Consider the following 16,635-nt stretch of genomic DNA (forward strand, 5'->3'; position numbering starts at 1 on the left):
GGTGTTTTATCTCGACCTGCAGCTCGTATTCCGAGTCCGTGCCGCGTTCAGTTTCTCATCGTCAAATCCAGCTCTCCAGCCTGATTGGAGTCATCTACCCTTCCGGGTCACGACAACTCAAGCCGCGTCTCATCCGAGGGCGCCCCCCTGGGCCAGGGTACGTTCTCCGTTCATATTCTTTATATGCATTTCATTATTGTATGGCTTAGTCTGGTACTCATATATTCGTTAGATCTGCCTCGAGCATCGGGGTACCGGAGGCCGGGCCAACCCGGTCACTGACTGCAGATAGCATTGACCAGAGGACTTCTGAAGACTTGATCAACACAGAGGGCATCTCAGCACACCCCCCTCCGGGACGTCGTGACTTTGTCAACATTTTTGTCACCTCATCCGATGATCCATCCGACTCAGATTCCGGATAGGATCACTTATCAAATAATAATAATAATATTTGAACGGTGATCAACAATTTAAATCATCTTACAAGTGAGAGTCACATGAGATGAATATAGTCATATTTTACTATACTCAGAAGAAGAGATAAGGAAGAAATGCAGATATTGTTCGACAAATGATCACAACACAATTGTTTCAATAAATATCTCAAAAACAATACCAATCCAATGAAACGAGAAAAAAAAAACTCATTTTGAATTTCTTCAACATTTCAATTGCCGTCTTTTTCGTGAGAAATAGAAAAAAATAAAATAAAACATCTGATATTTATCGAATGGAGTCCATTGTCTTGCTCAACTCCTCGAGCTTCTTCATCCTCAATCTCTCACTCTCGCTAACCGCCTACATCAAAACAACTCAATCAGATCTGTCACACTTCCAAAAGGAAAAAAAAAAAAAGGAAGAATTTTTTTTATTAATTTTCAATCAGTCGTTCACCTCCATTAGTCTGCCGACGAGCAGTGCCTTCTCCCTGTTCTTGTCATCGAATGCTTCGCGAGCTTGAATGTATTCTTTCTCCTTCATTCATGAGGTGATAAATCCAAAAGAAACAAGAAAAACAATCATTTAACACGGCAAGAAACACAGAAACAAATAAGAACTGAAACATTAATTTCTCAGGGAGCACATGCCTTCTTGAGGCAGTTCTGGCTCAGAAGCTTCAGCTCGCGATTCACCATGTCGATCTTTTTGCGCATGGCTAGCACTTCCTTCCTTGTCGGATCAAGCACGGCTTCGAGTTCCTGTCAAATTTCAAGTGTCAGAAACATTTTGCAGGTACAGACCGAACTGGAGCTGTTAATCATGGATTCTTCCTCCATCTGCAGAACATGTAATCAATTGGCATGCACTTACTTTTCTGATCATTGCCAGCGTTTTGCTCTCCTCCTCGACTCTGCCCAGTCGGGCAAATACCCTCTCCCGTATCTCCATCTTCTTCCTCTCAATCTGCTCTTCCTTGGCTCGGAAAGCAGACAGAGTTGATCCAAATGAAAAAGCCTCGTCCTCATCTTCCCTCTCTTCTTCTGACGTGACATCTCTCTGACTGTGGGTAGAACTCCTGATCCATAGACTCTGCTGCTGCTGCTGCTGCTGCTCCGGAGTTTGAGCTTGCATGGTTCTTGCCTTGTGTCGTTTGCTCCTCCTTATGCAGATGATTTTTAAAGCGAGCAAAACGAAGACTAGCAGAACTAATTAAGAATGCTTCCTTGCTTGACATGCTGTTGAATGAGTGTGGTAATGTTGAAGAGTAGGCATGAAAGTACTGTCTTGTGGAAGGGAATGGAGAGTGGAGTGGAGTAGAAAGCAAGGGGTCGGTCGGTCGGTCAGTCTCTGTTACTTGAGAAGAGAAACGTAGAGGTCAAGGGAGAGGTGCAGGAGTAGATCAGCTGTCTCGATGAGATCCCGAGCTGTCTTCACCATGGGTATCAAAAATATGGTACTGTCTTATTAGCAGTACCCTCACGATTCTCTCATGCTATTGAGAGAGATAGAGATAACTAGAAATTCAAATTGATAAATGTACGCTAATTCTGAATGAGACCTGTCCGATTCCATTAAAAAAAAAAATTATCAGTTATCAAAATAAATCTAGAAGCACAAACAAACAGTTTGTGATTGGGTAAATTAACATTTTAAATTTGTCACTGCAGCGCAGTCATTGAAAATCTAATCATAAACACTGAAGTACCTCAACCGCTGCACTGTAGCATGGGGACCATGATCTTGATGTAACTCCATAAATAAAGTGGTGATAGAATGTGTCAACAGCCGACGCTTGTACTCCATAGATTTGCACCTCCAGTCAGGCCTATACTCCATTATTGGAGCAATTGATTTACAAGGAAATGAGCGTCCTCCTGCAAGTGGGCTGGCTGGCTGTTGCAGTCAGTTGAGGACCAAGGAGGGAGAGGAAAGCTCAAACATGAAACATATATGAATGGCTAAAGAGGAGGACCAAGCTACCTATGGATGCAAACACAATTAAGATCACTAATAAATCACTACCTTTGTCACAACATTGAAGCTGCCATGAACGTAAATAGAGTAATACCCACTGAAGGCTGGAATACACGACGTTTTTGTACACATGACTACGTTTCCTATCAATAAGTATATGCATGAGGAGTAGAAAAGTGGTAGACAATGGCGAGATCGTTTGTATAAACAAATACAATATACCATAAACAAGGAATAAGAACTTAGGCCTACATTTATGTAATCAGAAGAACTGGAAGATTACAGGTTGGAAGGACAATGAGCTAGAACAACTCAAACTCCACATCATGTCCATTCGACCTGAAATCAAGACACCTTCCTTCTTTTTTCTTGCGAATAAGCACAGGAGTTCCAAAGTCACTGCCTTGTGTCTCAGGTGGTGGAGAAGAGCGTATTAAGGCCCAATTTATCCCAGCAAAGAAAGGGTGCTGCTTGATTTCAGCAGCTCCTGTGGCTGATCCCAGCCTGTTTTCTGGTTCCTTGTCTAGGAGAGCCCTAATCAAATCTTTGGCATGAAAGCTAACAGATGGGCTCTCGGGAAACCTTAAGCTCTGTGTCACCACATTGGTCAGTGTTTCATCATTTCCCAGCCCTTTGAAGGGTGTTCTAGCAAAAAGTAGCTCATACAATAAGATCCCAAAGGTCCACCAGTCCACAGTGCTCCCATGTCCATCTCCTCTAATGATCTCAGGAGCTAAGTATTCATGGGTCCCAACAAAGGAATTGGATCTTGCATCGGTTGGCTCCACCACAACTTGTGGAAGCGGTCTTACCTGACCGCCCATGTCAGATTTTAGTTTTCCTATATTTGGGGCTGTGGAGGTTATCAATCGGGGTGTGAAACAAGAAACTTGAACACAGGTTGGCCGAAGACAAAGAGGGTCAATGCAACTATTTTCAGTACAAGGTCCTACGAGTTTCTTTTCATAATTTTGTGCACCTAAGTATGTGGATGCAAGAAGAGTAGGACTCACTGAGCATCTGAGAGACAAGTCAAAATCAGAGAGCATGATATGACCATCTTCACGGACCAGGATGTTTTCCGGTTTTAGATCCCGATAAATAACACCCAGCATGTGCAGGTATTCCAAAGCAAGGAGAATTTCTGCAACATAAAACCTGGTGCAACCATTGCCAAGTGTGAGTGAGCAGCTTCAACAAACAACAAGAATGTAAACAGATCCATGAAAAACATGATACTGTAAGAGACAATAAAAACTGCAGACTAACATTTTTCTTGTATACAGGAGTTTGTTACTGAACTGCTCAATTGCATTCAGAATTTTCAAGTATATCAAAAACATGCATTTTCAAACCACATAAGCAAACGTTAGAGCTTCCCAACTAAAGTCAGGTACACTTCTATCTGAATTTCTTTCGATCCAATGAAATGGATGACAGAGAAAAAGCAAACAAGGTAGTTGAATTGTCAAAGCAAAATGCTCATGACGTGTTTGGAACGTGTTTGGATTGAGGATGATAAAAAACTATCACGCATATGAGCTTTTAGTAATAGAAATCAGAAATTTAAGTTTGTAAAAGTGTTATTTTGGTAGATGCTTTTAGTTAGCAAAAATAGTTAATTAAAGTAGTTTATGGTTTGAAATTTAATCAAGTCTTATTAGGCATAGCATCAAGATCTTAAAGATGAGACTTTAGTTCATTTTCAATTTTGTTAGTTTCATTTACAGGGACCTTAATCCCTCACACTAATCATCTTTTAAATAATAAAATTTCTTCTTGGATAATTTGTTTTCTATGTGTTTCCATTTAAGACTATAATTCATAATGTTGCATCACTTTTACATCAAATGGTGTCAAATATAAATTCTTGATTTATCTTAATGACAAGTGGGAAACTTCCGTGGGTTGGGCTGGTCACCTTCAGGATTAGTCGGTTTGAAGAGTTGGATACATGGATTACCAAAAAAAAAAATCTTGATTTGGTCTTTGATACTTTGCAAGTTCTCTCATTCTCCTTTCAACCTCCTGTAAGTGAAAAAGACATTGATTTTGACTAAGAAAGTGATGAGAGTGACTATGATGGGGAATTTATTGGGGACTTTTTTATTACATTTTTTCTCTTCCTAGAGAGGAGTAGATTTGATTGTTATGACTTATGAACTTAGTCGATTGTAATATCACACTAATTATCTTATCGATATTTAATTATCAACTGCCATGGGTTTTGTTGCAATGTGGATTTACGACATTTGTTGTGATTTTTTTTTTTGTTGCAATGGAAAATGTGATATTTTTTTGTCATTGCTATGTGTTCAATGCTTACTTATTTACTATATTTCTTTTCTCTAAGCTCCACATGGCATTAAATATTCCTTTTACGGCTAGGGTTTTCCAAGAATATTCTCCTTAGGGAGGATGAGGAGGCCACCTTCTTTTAATCCTTTTCCTCTTCTTGCAAGTCCCCTTTCAACTCCACTTCTCTCGCATGGCACAAACATTAACACAACCCAACCCATCCCCCAAGCCATCGTTCATGCAAACTGCTCTCCGCATGCAGTACATAGCTCATCCTTCAACATCAACACGACCCATCTCGTCTTCCCGTACATCATTTGTGATCCACCATGTGCAAGCATTGTGTGTGAGGCATGCAAGAGAATTCTTATCAACCTAGGATCCTTGTAGAGTGATTTCCTTTTCCTTTTCCCTATTGTGTGTTGTAGTATGCATCACTTGTGAGATTTGTTGCCTAGAATCTTATCTCATCCTTTTAGTCCCCCTTGTTTTCATGGGTTTTCCTTCTCTTTCTTCCATGTTCCACGCAGAGACGGAGTTACGTAAGGACAATCTGGGCTATAGCCCAGCCCTTACATGGCTCAATACTCATGTATTTCCATACACACTAAGCTATACATTTAAGTATTGAATTTTTTTTAATAAAATTAATAAATAAACGAATTGAATCATCAAACACAAAGATGAAATGAAGGTGCTGATTTAAAATCAGATTAGGGTCGAACAAAATCCATCAGGTAGGCACAAAGATAAGAAGTCTGTTGGTCTAAACCAAGGTTGATTTGGATTTGATTGGGTCAAGTTATGATCGTATCAAATTTAATTGGATTAAATCAGTTCAATCGATTAAAACGAGTTAAGTAATTTTTGAAAAAAAATATTTTCTCCTCTCTTTTCCTTTTATTTTCTTCTACATACGCAACTCCGCTCTCACTGCCTCACACGCAAGCCTCCACGCGCAGACTTCTTCTTATCTTCTCCTTCCTTGTCCTTGTGTTTTTTCTTCCCAACCGTAGCTTAGTTCTCTTCTCCTTCTCCAACAACTCTCGTTTCTTCCTCGTCTTCTCAAGAGCAGCAATCCTCCTTCCTTTCCTTTTTTGTTTTCCAACCAGCCAACAACAACCCTAGTCCTTCTTCCTCTTCAACAAGATATAATTTTTTAAATAATGTAATGTAATGATTTTTTAAATTATATATATATATATATATATATATATATATATATATATATATAATTTATTATATTAAATTTAAGCCCACCCAATACTAATTCCTAGACCCGTCCTTGATTGCACGTCATGTTGTATGCAATGCCGCATGGAGAACCTTACCTAGGAATGATTCTTGGGATCTCTCTCTATTCATCCTCTCTTTATTGACGTCTTGATTGGTCTAAGGTCAAGGAATTGTAGCTTGCATGCTCCACCAATGTTAGGTTTCACTTAAGTGTGAATTCTGATTTTATTTTACCATGGTAATGTGTTAATCATGTTGTTTTGTGAAAATCAATCTACTTTGAATAACTAGCTGGACATAGATGGTATCCATGCTCTAGCTCGATGGCAAGTGTAAGTGTGTGCTGTTGGGTTATAAGTGTAGTGGGTTTAGTCCTATATTAGGCTTTCGGTTTAGGGCTTTACATCAAGTCTTACATATATGTATAATATCCCTTTACGACATATGCAATAGAATATTTTTTTCTCCAAATTCTGTAAAACCAAATGAATATCGGTGCTTCCAGGCTATTCTTAAAGTACCAAAATGGTGATTGTTAAATATACTTTCAACTAGAATTTTCTACATGTATTTCTCCATTTATGCAAATAATATCAGAAGTTGCCTTGCCTGACTTTTCTCTGTACATTTCTATACAGAATATACATTTATTGGATTGAAGCAATCTTAGTGCTACATCATGTTAGAAACACATCCATTCATCCCTAATCAAATGCTCAAGTAGATGCATGTCTATTTCTAGACATCCATAATGGCATGGTTTCGATATAGCTACATGAAAACCAAACAAAACCCAAACCAAAACCAAAACTAAATAGTGTTTAGGAAGAAATTGACTACTGAAGCAACACATGCATCAATGAATCTACATACCTAGCTGTTGCCTCAGAGAAACTCCTTCCAGGTTGCTTTTGTCGCAAAACATGCAAGTCACCACCTGGACAATACTCCATGACCAAACATGAGAGGTTATCTGTTGTAAAATGTGAGTAGAGGGTAGGAAGAAATGGATGGTCTAGCATTTCCAATATTTCTCTTTCTGTTTGTGCTCTTAGCAACTTTTTTCTGCTAACCAGGAAGTCAATATCCATGACCTTCAAAGCAAACAAGCATTCAAAGCCAACTAGTTCAGCAAGATAAACTGTTCCAATATCTCCACAACCAAGTCGTTTGAGTAGCTTAAAGTCATTTAAACACAATCTTGCTTGCTGATTTAAGATGTGACTAATGGCGACCCATCTCACATCCTTCGACATGTGAGGTCTACATCCTTTGACAACAATACCACTCTGATGGCTCTCTTCACTAAAGCTAGTGCTGCAACTATAATCACAAGTGCTGCTTTTGGAACTATGGGAACACTCCCCTTCTTCTTGTGATGTAGAGAATTCACTTTCTTTCACTCCACTGACTTGACCACTGCTGAAGCTATTTATGCCAGAAACGGTTTTGACTGCACCACAATCAATATCTGTTGTATTACTTTCTGGAACAGTAGATGCAGGGGTGACTGATTCTTTGGGACAACATGATTTTGATGTAGACATAGTAGTATCACTTTTATTAACTTCAGTGCATTTGGTTGAACCACTAGGCACTGAAGCTGGCTCACACTTCACTTTCAGTTTAGTAAGATTATTCCTATTTAATGAGTGTAATAGACGTGGCATCACAATAGAATTGTTTGATGCAGAATCAGCCTGTGGGCTAGATATCGACTGTTTGGAGACTGATTTACCCTTCATATCCCTCTTCCTGGCTGCCAATTGACTTTCAAATGACTCATCTGGTACTGATTGAAGTACATCTTGGATTCTGATTTTTGTTACAATAGGCTTATTAGATACTGAATCAGCATTGTGGTTACTTGACTCTGCCTGTTGTAGTTCACCATATGGAACTGGTTTATTCGATGAGTCTCCGGATACCTTGAAAGGAGTGACAGATATTTCAACTACATTTGTCTTTGCCACATTCAGAGGAAAATCAGAGTCATTTGTTTGGACCACCACCGAAGCATAAAGCCTCTCAATTGTTACAGCTTCAGAGGCCCCTGATAACCTCTTCATGGCAGCCATCTCTGATGCTTGGGAAATGCATAATCTTCTCAAAGCCTGTTTTAAGGAGACAGATTCTGGCATTCCTGTTCCTGACGTTCGAGGTGTGCCACCTCTGAGAGCTTTCTTCAAAGCATTCTTATGCAACAAATCTATCCCTGAAGGACTAGGACTAAAAACCCTCGATGTCTTGAGATCTATCGCTCTTAAAAATTGGTCAAGTTCATCTTCCTTGTATTGGCATTTACCATCTTGGAGATTTGGTTTGAGCTTAGTACTTGGAATCTTTGATCCATCATAATAACTGGCCATATTTGGGTCTTCATTTGTCTCAACAATCTCAGAAGTGCCACCAGACATATCTGATAATTGCTCAATGACTTGAGAAAAAACCACCTTAATGTTGATCAAACATCAAATGGATAGATCATCTCAAAGAAATCCATGTTACAGCGAAGTGAAGTATCATTGTGAGACACCAAGCAATGACTTAAATTCACGGTAAACAATGATTCTGCAATAAGAAAACACGGCATTAGTGTGTTTAAGCAATTGCTCCAAGAAAACAAATTTAAAAAATAGCAGGATCAAGAGGTGCTTCGTGGCAAATATACAGGGAGTGTACTTGCACTGTTATCTCTTCGTTTCCTTGAATTAAGGCATTCATATCAAACCGAATCTGAACAAAAATCTCATTACAAAAATATACAAAATTTCCTTCATGGTCACAATAAAGACTAGATCACCTGGATATTTTTCTCGGTTTTTTTTTTTTTTTTGAATCTACACAAACAGAAGACATTTAAGAAAACTACAGTAAGGCGAGCCGATTTTTCCAAATAAAAATTGCCCCACTCTCTGGACAGATCGATACCGCAGAAGAAGCTTTCTCATCAAAGTACGAACATTTAGCAACCAACAAAAAAAGAGGCAGAAAATCACTGAGTCGCCACCCACATTGTCATGGAAATGGAAACGAAAAAATCGGGCGAAGAAAAAATATAAGAAATCAATAAGTAAAAACCAGCACGACGCTCGAAGGAATCTCTCTCACACACACACACGCACACACAAAAGGAAAAAAAAACACGTACAGATTCGCCGCCGAGGGACAGATCCCACGGCCCAATCAAGACCTCGAAGCAGAAGTCGAGAAACAGGGCGATCGATTTCCAAGGGACTCAAACGATCCGCCAATTAGGGTTTAGGAGAGAAAGAGAGAGAGAGAGGAAGAGAGGGAGAGAGAAAATCGGCAGGTGACTTAACGCTCTTCACAAGGACAAGCAGATTCATAGCTGTGAAGGTTGGCGCAGTGAGGGAAGAGAAACGAAGCAATAAGTCACGACCTAAGTAACGACACAGCGGATGGCCCACTCCATGGGTCCCAGTTCTTTCCCTGATATATCCGAACTATTGCGAAATGAGAAAATTATTCATAACAAATAATATAAAATAAATAAATAAATAAGGATGATAAACCAGTCGGATTTGAATGTTTGTCTGCTAATAATAATGCAGACTAATTTTATTTTATTTTATAATATAAATAAATTTTATTGAACTCATTAAGTTTTAGCTTAATGATAGTCGAACAAAAGATGATATTACTAATCCTAAACAAGTCTATTATGGTAATAAAGATAGATCCTCAAAAGTAGATCAAAATTGTAAAAATAGATTGATAAAAGCGGTCAAAGTCAAACGGTTAAAATCATAGGGTTAGATGGACTATGAGACTTTGACTATGGAACAGAGAAAGTTGAATAATCAAATCTTCAGAGCCGATCAGACGTGAAAGGACGATCAAATCATCCGAACGGTTAACTTTCGCAACTTGCAGCTAAAGTTAAGGGTTGAATACTAAGTTATCCATACTACCGCCCTCGCCGATCAAACCTTAGGTTCGATCGGACACAATGCGCCTCTTCAACAACAGTCAAGTCGAGGGAAGAACAAGTCAGTAACGTCACACTAGTCAAGTCGAGGGAAGAACAAGTCAGTAACGCCACACTGTATGATTGAACAAGTGATATCATAGTTGGATAGTGACCCGTCAGCCTATAGCAAGACTCACATGCATATTTTATCGTACTCTTTTAGAAGCTTAGGTCATCGATAATAGAGAATATTCAATAGGTAAGTCATATTTTAGAAACTTCTAACTAATCAAATCACACAATTTTACGTACTCATTTATGAAAAAATGTCAAAGATATTTTTTTAACTTATCTTTTCTTAAGAAATTTTGAAAAACGTATGTATACTTTAGGATGTATACACAGGTACTATAATGGTACTATAAAAGATGATCTTTATCTACATGTGAATATATGTAATGTTTCACTATTTTATACACTCTTTATTATTTTTCACTGCTATTATTTTTTCCTTCCGAATTAAATACTGACTTAAGCGTCAAAAGATCAATATTGGAACTCCTTCTCTATCTCGACACTAACACTTTTTGTATCACAAGATAACACGGAGTCTTCTTTCAATCAATGATAAAATTATATTAATTTTTAGTCAATCGTCTCCTCACCTTTAGGACATGATCTGAACATTGGATACGGAGATAAATAATTAATTCTAACCCTCTAATTAATTGAATTTTATTAATCGACTGGAGTTTTTTTTTTTTAAAAGACTTTTTTAAATAAATAATAATAATTTCTCATGGAGAGCTTGGCAAAGAGTCCATGCAGGTGTATTTGATCCCACCTCGCAATTATAGACTGCCACTGCCACCAATAATTTGTCCACATTATTAATTATTATTTGTTCAATAGTGGCAGAAGAATGGAGACAAGACACCCCAAATTCATGGTATATATATTTCCTGCACATTCTTTGATTGATTGCCTAACTTGAATTAATTTAAAAGAAAAATAAATGTAAAATAAGTGTTTGTTTACTGAGGTCCAGAGTGAGTTAAGTAAAAGATTTAGAAAATATAATAAATATAAATACAGAAAAAAAGGAGGGGGAAATTGGAAGGATAGCAATCTGTCATTGACACTAACACATTATTAGATCCAACTAATCACGAAAGAGACGTAATCGAGCGCAAATTATGCTGCCGACTAAAATTATTTAGTGTTCCTATAATTCAAAGCATTATGCGAGAGACGTGTATTTTTATAAAAATGAAAGGCGTGGCTTTTTTCGAAAACTTGAAGGACAAGCGATGTGGATTTTTTTTTAAATTTTTAAAAAACTTTATTTGAGAGTTTTTTTTATCTATAAGGAAAAAAAAATATTCACTAGCTAGCACTCTTTCCAACCATGATTGAATTATTGCCATAGCACTATGAAGGTATACAATCATATTCCAACAATGTGTTTTTCATTCTTTTTGTTTGTTGCTTTAGTTGTTTGGAGATGTTAGGAATAAAGAGATGTAATTTTTTAAGTGAAGGTATTGTGTGAAGACATACAACAAGGAAAGTTACTATGTGATTCGAGTAAAATAATTAATTAATGGAGGCAAGTGAGGTAGACTTTGAGGAGTAAAGCAATCTTCTTCTAGCTTGAGAGTGAGGATGAAAGTTAGGTGGCTTCGTCCTTTCGGCTTAGAGGGATAGTAGGTTAACGTAAACATATATTTTTCGCCCTCCCCTCAATATGAAAATCATGATTCCGTCTCTAGTAGTGTGAAACTTAACTAGAGCTAGGGAGAGAGATGAATAACTTTGACCATAAAAGCAAAAAACTTCTTGCAAAATAAAGACAATATAATTTAATCAATAAGGTGCTTGTGTGTAGATTGTTTGGTCTTGTCAAGTTGTATACATAACAAAAATCAAAAATCAGAAGAAGAAAATAATACTACGCAATTCATGTGATTTAGGGACTTTGCTTCTATATATTCTATGACCTATTAACTCATCCAATAAGTCAACATTATAAATTCACTATCAACTATGTTTTTTTTATAAGAGGGAATTATGGAAAATAAAATTATCTAAGGAATTGTTGATTGAAGTCTTCAACTGTTGGAGAGTGATCACACTTGAGCACTTCATATCATAGAGAAATTTAGAGTATTTTCGTGCACGCTTACCAAGTAAAAAACTTTAATTATTTTTTAATATAAGTTCTTGAATCAATTAATTACGAAGATGATCAATTTGATCTCATAGAATTTTTTTTTTATCCATCATCAGGATAAATCTGGGAAGCACAAATGAGTCTTAATGGACTACCCAATATCACGAGTGATTTAAACACCACAGACATATGATATATCCTATGAAAAATTCAAAACCTTATTACATATGAGCACGTCCTACCTTTTATCATCGTATAGTGCTCGGGACAATCAAAACTCTTCAAAGATAGATCTGCTATCTTAACAACCTCTAGAGCCGGCCCTACGGATATGGAGAGAGGTTCATACAGGTACATAAGCGTTGAGCGCATGATGGGATCGACCATGTCGGCTATCACCCCGGAGGATCGACTCCTGACCATTATATTAGAGTTGTCATGCGCTCACTGTCTGTGCTATGACCTGGGGCAATCAAAACTCTTCAAATATAGATCCGCTATATTAACAATCTATCTGTGTTACGCCTGGAAGCAATCAAAACTCTTCAAAACTTATATATAGATGTTGGTCTAACAGATATATTTTATGTGTTTTCAATCAATTGAAAAAAAAAAAAATTTCCTATCAACTTGTAGGGCAAAAATGGCCAGATTAGCTACTTATATAATAGCCAACTATGAATTCAATTAGCCCTTAAGGCATAGTCGAGCTGGTCGTCATCTAGATTTGTAAAAATAGCTAAGGGTGGATTCCAAGCGAAGCTAGTGGGAGGCCTATTTGATTTGCTGATTTACCTTTAACTATGGAGCCAATCAAATGGAGCTCCGAATCAACATAGGATAGAACCTATGAATTCAATTATATCCTACTTAATTATTAAGTCATCTTGACTTAACCTCTAGACAACTGCTGGTCTAATAGAATCATTTTGTTCATCGAAACTTCAATCGATTTCACAATTAACTAAATTGTTCAATATAATAAATTGAAAGTCCACCTCTAGTTGACTGAATCAAGTGATAATCCCTCCCTCACTTGGCCTATACACCCTCGTAAGCCTAAGTGAAACTTCAATCGGCTACGACAGAATGTGACATGTGTTAAAGCTTGACGTCAATGAATTCTTACGTTTTCCTAAAGCTCGAGCTTGGCCGAAGCGCGTGCGATTCTGGCGGCGCGTCCAACACCGCAGCCGCCGGAGGCGCCGAGGCTCGTCAGCCACACCTCGTCCCGCACGGTGGCGTAAGCGTCGTCGTTGCGGTGCCACGTCCAGCGAGCGTGCGTCGCGTTGGCCACCCTGAGCTCGCCGTGCCCGAAGCTCGCCTCGCGCAACAGCGACAGAGAAGCCGACCTGTGATTCTGGTCGAACCTTGAAATTCCGCAAACAAATCCATCAGCTGATTGTTCTTGGCAGATGGATTCGAATATCTCACTTGACTTTCATCACTAGAATCTATCTATATTCTCTACTTACTCCAGTGCTAGCCCTTCTCTGTTTCCTCCGTCGCCGATGGTTACGTACGCAGGCCCACAAGGATCCGCCTTGTTGTCGTAAATCCTCGTCTGCGCAAATTCGATCGCATAGATAAACAGAAGCGAGGAGAAGCCGCAGAGGATTTTAATGAACTCACGAAGCGTTCGTAGGCATGGACGTGCCCGGCGAAAACAGCGTCGACTCGCGCTCCGTAAAGCAGCGATTCCATCGCTCGTCTCATGCTCTCGCCCTCGCCCTGGTGCGCCGCGTTGGTGTTGTACCAGGGCGCGTGGAGGAGCACGAAGAGCCACGGGGTGACCCTCCGGTCGACCTTGGCCAAGTCGGCCGCCAGCCACTCGTACTGCGGGGAGCTGGAGTTGAAGTCGGCGTAGGAGCCCAGCATGACGACATGGACAGCGCCTCCGGCGGTGTCGAACGAGTAGTAGAGGTTGGAGGTCGAGCCGCTCTCCTCGTAGGGCATGCGCCAGCGGGAGTTGTAGGAGACGAAAGGGTCTGGGTAGAGAATTGGGATGGCCTCGATCTCGTGGTTGCCCGCGGTCACCATCCACGGCCGGCGGCTCGCGTATGGTTGGACGAACCGGCCGAAGGAATCCCAAAGAGGCTGCTGGCTGTCGGCGTAGGAAAGGTCGCCGGGCAGAAGGAGCATGTCGTAGCTTGATTTTCCGATGTGAGCTAGCGTCGACGCCGTCCATTCTGTTTGCCCGAGATCCCCTGAAAACAGATTCGAATCAGAAGAATCCGCCGAGCGCTAAGAAGATTAAATTGCGCGACTGATTAATTACCTACGATGGCTAGCTCGACGGGGAGAGTCGCCGGCGGAGTTTTGAAGCTGAACTCGTCGTCGATTCCACCGCAGCGGTAGTAGTAGACCGTGCCGGGTTCGAGGGGGCCGATCTTGACGTGGTGGACCTTGCCGGAGCGGTAAAAGAAGTAAAGATATGAAGTGCCCTCCCCTGTAGCCGACGCCTCGTACTGCCCCGGCGCCTTACCGTACTCCACCAGCGACAGAGCATGCAGGCTGCCGGTGATCCACGACACTCTCATCCGGTCTCGCCCCGCGACAGACACGTGCACTTGTTGCGGGTGCGAACGCGGTTTCTCGAATGCCGTTTGGATCACCCTCCCCGGCGGCGGCCGGTGAAAAGCAGAAACCAGTCGGAGGCAGATCAGCAGGCAAATCAAGAGGAGTCCCTGCGCCTGCCGCGATCTCTCCATCATCTTGCAGCTGTTGTTTTCCGGTGAGTCATGAATGTGCCTTCAAAAACTGGAGAAGCAGAAGCTGTGGCGTCAAGAAATGCACAAGCCACCTGATACAGGCTCCAACGAACTGATCTAGAAGATGACGTGAGATCAAAATCAAGGTGAGATAATGGTCAAAATCAGAATAGGAGAGCGCCTCCTATATGACTCTGTCGACTGCCCCACGTTAAAACTCTAGGGTTCTACCTCAACGGCTACAAAGTAGGACGTTCGAATAAGGCCGACCAACCATAAAACCGATCGGATATAATGACTCTAGTATTTTACTCTGGAAGTCAGAAAATAATGTATCCGGTTAGTCAAGTAGCCAACCAAGTGCAAGGGAGCTTGGTCGTTTACATCTTCTTCGACTAGATTTGAAGGGGAGGCTAGTGATACAAGTTATAGCGAGTGGATTTAGAAAATAATGTGGCGGTCAAAGTCAAGATGAGGTGGTGGTCAAAATCAGAATAGGAGAGCGCTTCCCATATGACTTTGTCGATCGTCCCACGTTAAAATTCTAGGGTCCTGCCCGAATGATTACAAAGTAGGACATTCGAATAAGATCGACCGACCATAAAGTCGGTCGGATATAAGGACTCTCTGGAAGTCACCAAATAATGTATCCGATTAGTCAAGCAGTCGACCGAGTGCAAGAGAGTTTGGTTAGATGACAACCTGACCGAACCCTAAGCGCTTAGGCCTTCTAGAAATCTCTTAATATAAGATCGGTCGGACAAAGGCCGACCAAACATAAGATTCTTTGTGTACGCCTGGCTAAGCAAAACCTGGGCGGACTTAGAGATACTTAGCCTCATAAATCTCTTCATATAAGATCAGTCGAACAAACGCCGACCGAACATAAGGTTCTCTACGTACGCCCAACCAAGTAAAATCCGAGTGAGCTTAAAGACACTTAGCCTCGTAAAGCTCTTAGTATAAGACCAACCAGATAAAGGTCGGTCGGTCATAAAGATTTTTGTGTACGCCCGACCGGGCAAAAATTGGACGGGCTTAAAGACACTTATCCTTAGAAAACTCTACATATCTGTTCGGTCCAACAAAGGTTGACAGAGTTTAAGTTACCTAATGTCACATTGTCCCTAAAAAAAAGCTAACATACATAATTTATCATATAACTTCTTGAATGAATTTTTGGCATACTATGGGCACTATATTAGTCCCTGAACAAATCTTTACAATATTTAATATATGCCAGAAAAGATTGATATAATGACAAGCAATACGACCGACCTTATAGACCGGTCAAATTATACTCAGTCGTCAACAACTGACGACATTTTAATGGCTTATCAAAACTTGTCGGGGAATATTCTTTCGAAACTTGCTTCGAATGTTATTATGTCCTCATATGCCAGCTAATCATAACAACATATGCCTTTAATCGCCTCAGTAATGATGGGAGATATAAACGACAAAAGAGATATACCAATGGATAAATAAAAAGTTCCTGGGACAATTATTACACGATACCCAGGCTGCACTTTTTCCATCACCTAACAAAGTCTGACAGACCAGAGACCACCTCACGATCATGAAAGTTATGTGAGATAGTATAAAAAGAAAGATCCTCTCCGTTAACAAGACACATAATTTTCACATCTGAGACCTTCATTTGCACATCCTCTACTGTTCTTCTTCATTTACCTCTCTGAAAAGGATACTAACTTGAACGTCGAAAGGTCTTGCCAAGGATCCCCACCTTGATCTTTAGCCATTAACGCTATATTAGATCATCAGATTGTGCACAGGATCGTTGAAGTGCTTCCCCGGATCTTGAAAATCTTCCATCGGTCAACAACGAATCATCCATCAAAACC

The 16,635-nt window shown here is 40.0% G+C and overlaps 3 protein-coding genes across 5 annotated transcripts; all 3 read right to left on the reverse strand.

Annotated features, from left to right (window-relative positions):
• Positions 1-575: 575 nt before the first annotated feature.
• On the reverse strand, positions 576-1,575 carry LOC122050976 (RAB6-interacting golgin-like). Its single transcript, XM_042611858.1, has 4 exons — positions 1,315-1,575; positions 1,092-1,202; positions 898-978; positions 576-801 (listed from the first exon to the last, which is right to left on the reverse strand). The coding sequence occupies exons 1-4, from the start codon at positions 1,573-1,575 to the stop codon at positions 727-729; spliced, it is 528 nt and encodes a 175-aa protein (XP_042467792.1). The 3' UTR covers positions 576-726.
• A 610-nt stretch (positions 1,576-2,185) lies between these two features.
• Positions 2,186-9,314, reverse strand: LOC122050975 (serine/threonine-protein kinase D6PK-like). Of its 3 annotated transcripts, none has more exons than XR_006131287.1 (4): positions 9,104-9,314; positions 6,826-8,523; positions 2,671-3,576; positions 2,186-2,318 (listed from the first exon to the last, which is right to left on the reverse strand). XR_006131287.1 is itself a non-coding variant. In XM_042611857.1 (3 exons), the coding sequence occupies exons 2-3, from the start codon at positions 8,367-8,369 to the stop codon at positions 2,721-2,723; spliced, it is 2,400 nt and encodes a 799-aa protein (XP_042467791.1). In that variant the 5' UTR covers positions 8,370-8,523; positions 9,104-9,314; the 3' UTR covers positions 2,487-2,720. The 3 variants fall into 3 exon arrangements, 1 of the variants encoding a protein (XP_042467791.1); XR_006131288.1 differs by lacking the exon at positions 2,186-2,318 and adding an exon at positions 2,487-2,561; XM_042611857.1 differs by lacking the exon at positions 2,186-2,318 and having other exon boundaries at positions 2,487-3,576.
• Positions 9,315-13,059: 3,745 nt separating this feature from the next.
• On the reverse strand, positions 13,060-16,559 carry LOC122050977 (purple acid phosphatase 22-like). The gene is made up of 4 exons (XM_042611859.1): positions 14,338-16,559; positions 13,692-14,266; positions 13,535-13,623; positions 13,060-13,429 (listed from the first exon to the last, which is right to left on the reverse strand). The coding sequence occupies exons 1-4, from the start codon at positions 14,771-14,773 to the stop codon at positions 13,195-13,197; spliced, it is 1,335 nt and encodes a 444-aa protein (XP_042467793.1). The 5' UTR covers positions 14,774-16,559; the 3' UTR covers positions 13,060-13,194.
• Positions 16,560-16,635: the final 76 nt, after the last annotated feature.

This window comes from Zingiber officinale, chromosome 3A, assembly GCF_018446385.1.
Source record: "Zingiber officinale cultivar Zhangliang chromosome 3A, Zo_v1.1, whole genome shotgun sequence".
NCBI classification, from domain to species: domain Eukaryota; kingdom Viridiplantae; phylum Streptophyta; class Magnoliopsida; order Zingiberales; family Zingiberaceae; genus Zingiber; species Zingiber officinale.

Coding starts and splice junctions, on each gene's coding strand:
- LOC122050975 (XM_042611857.1), bottom strand. CDS start 8,369: ATGTCTGGTGGCACTTCTGAGATTGTTGAGACAAATGAAGACCCAAAT. Junction 3,577..6,825: donor TTCTCTGAGGCAACAGCTAG/GTATGTAGATTC, acceptor TGGTTGCACCAG/GTTTTATGTTGCAGAAATTC.
- LOC122050976 (XM_042611858.1), bottom strand. CDS start 1,575: ATGCAAGCTCAAACTCCGGAGCAGCAGCAGCAGCAGCAGCAGAGTCTA. Junction 1,203..1,314: donor CGCTGGCAATGATCAGAAAA/GTAAGTGCATGC, acceptor GAAATTTGACAG/GAACTCGAAGCCGTGCTTGA. Junction 979..1,091: donor GCCAGAACTGCCTCAAGAAG/GCATGTGCTCCC, acceptor TCATGAATGAAG/GAGAAAGAATACATTCAAGC.
- LOC122050977 (XM_042611859.1), bottom strand. CDS start 14,773: ATGATGGAGAGATCGCGGCAGGCGCAGGGACTCCTCTTGATTTGCCTG. Junction 13,624..13,691: donor TCCATGCCTACGAACGCTTC/GTGAGTTCATTA, acceptor GAATTTGCGCAG/ACGAGGATTTACGACAACAA. Junction 13,430..13,534: donor AGAGAAGGGCTAGCACTGGA/GTAAGTAGAGAA, acceptor CGGAATTTCAAG/GTTCGACCAGAATCACAGGT.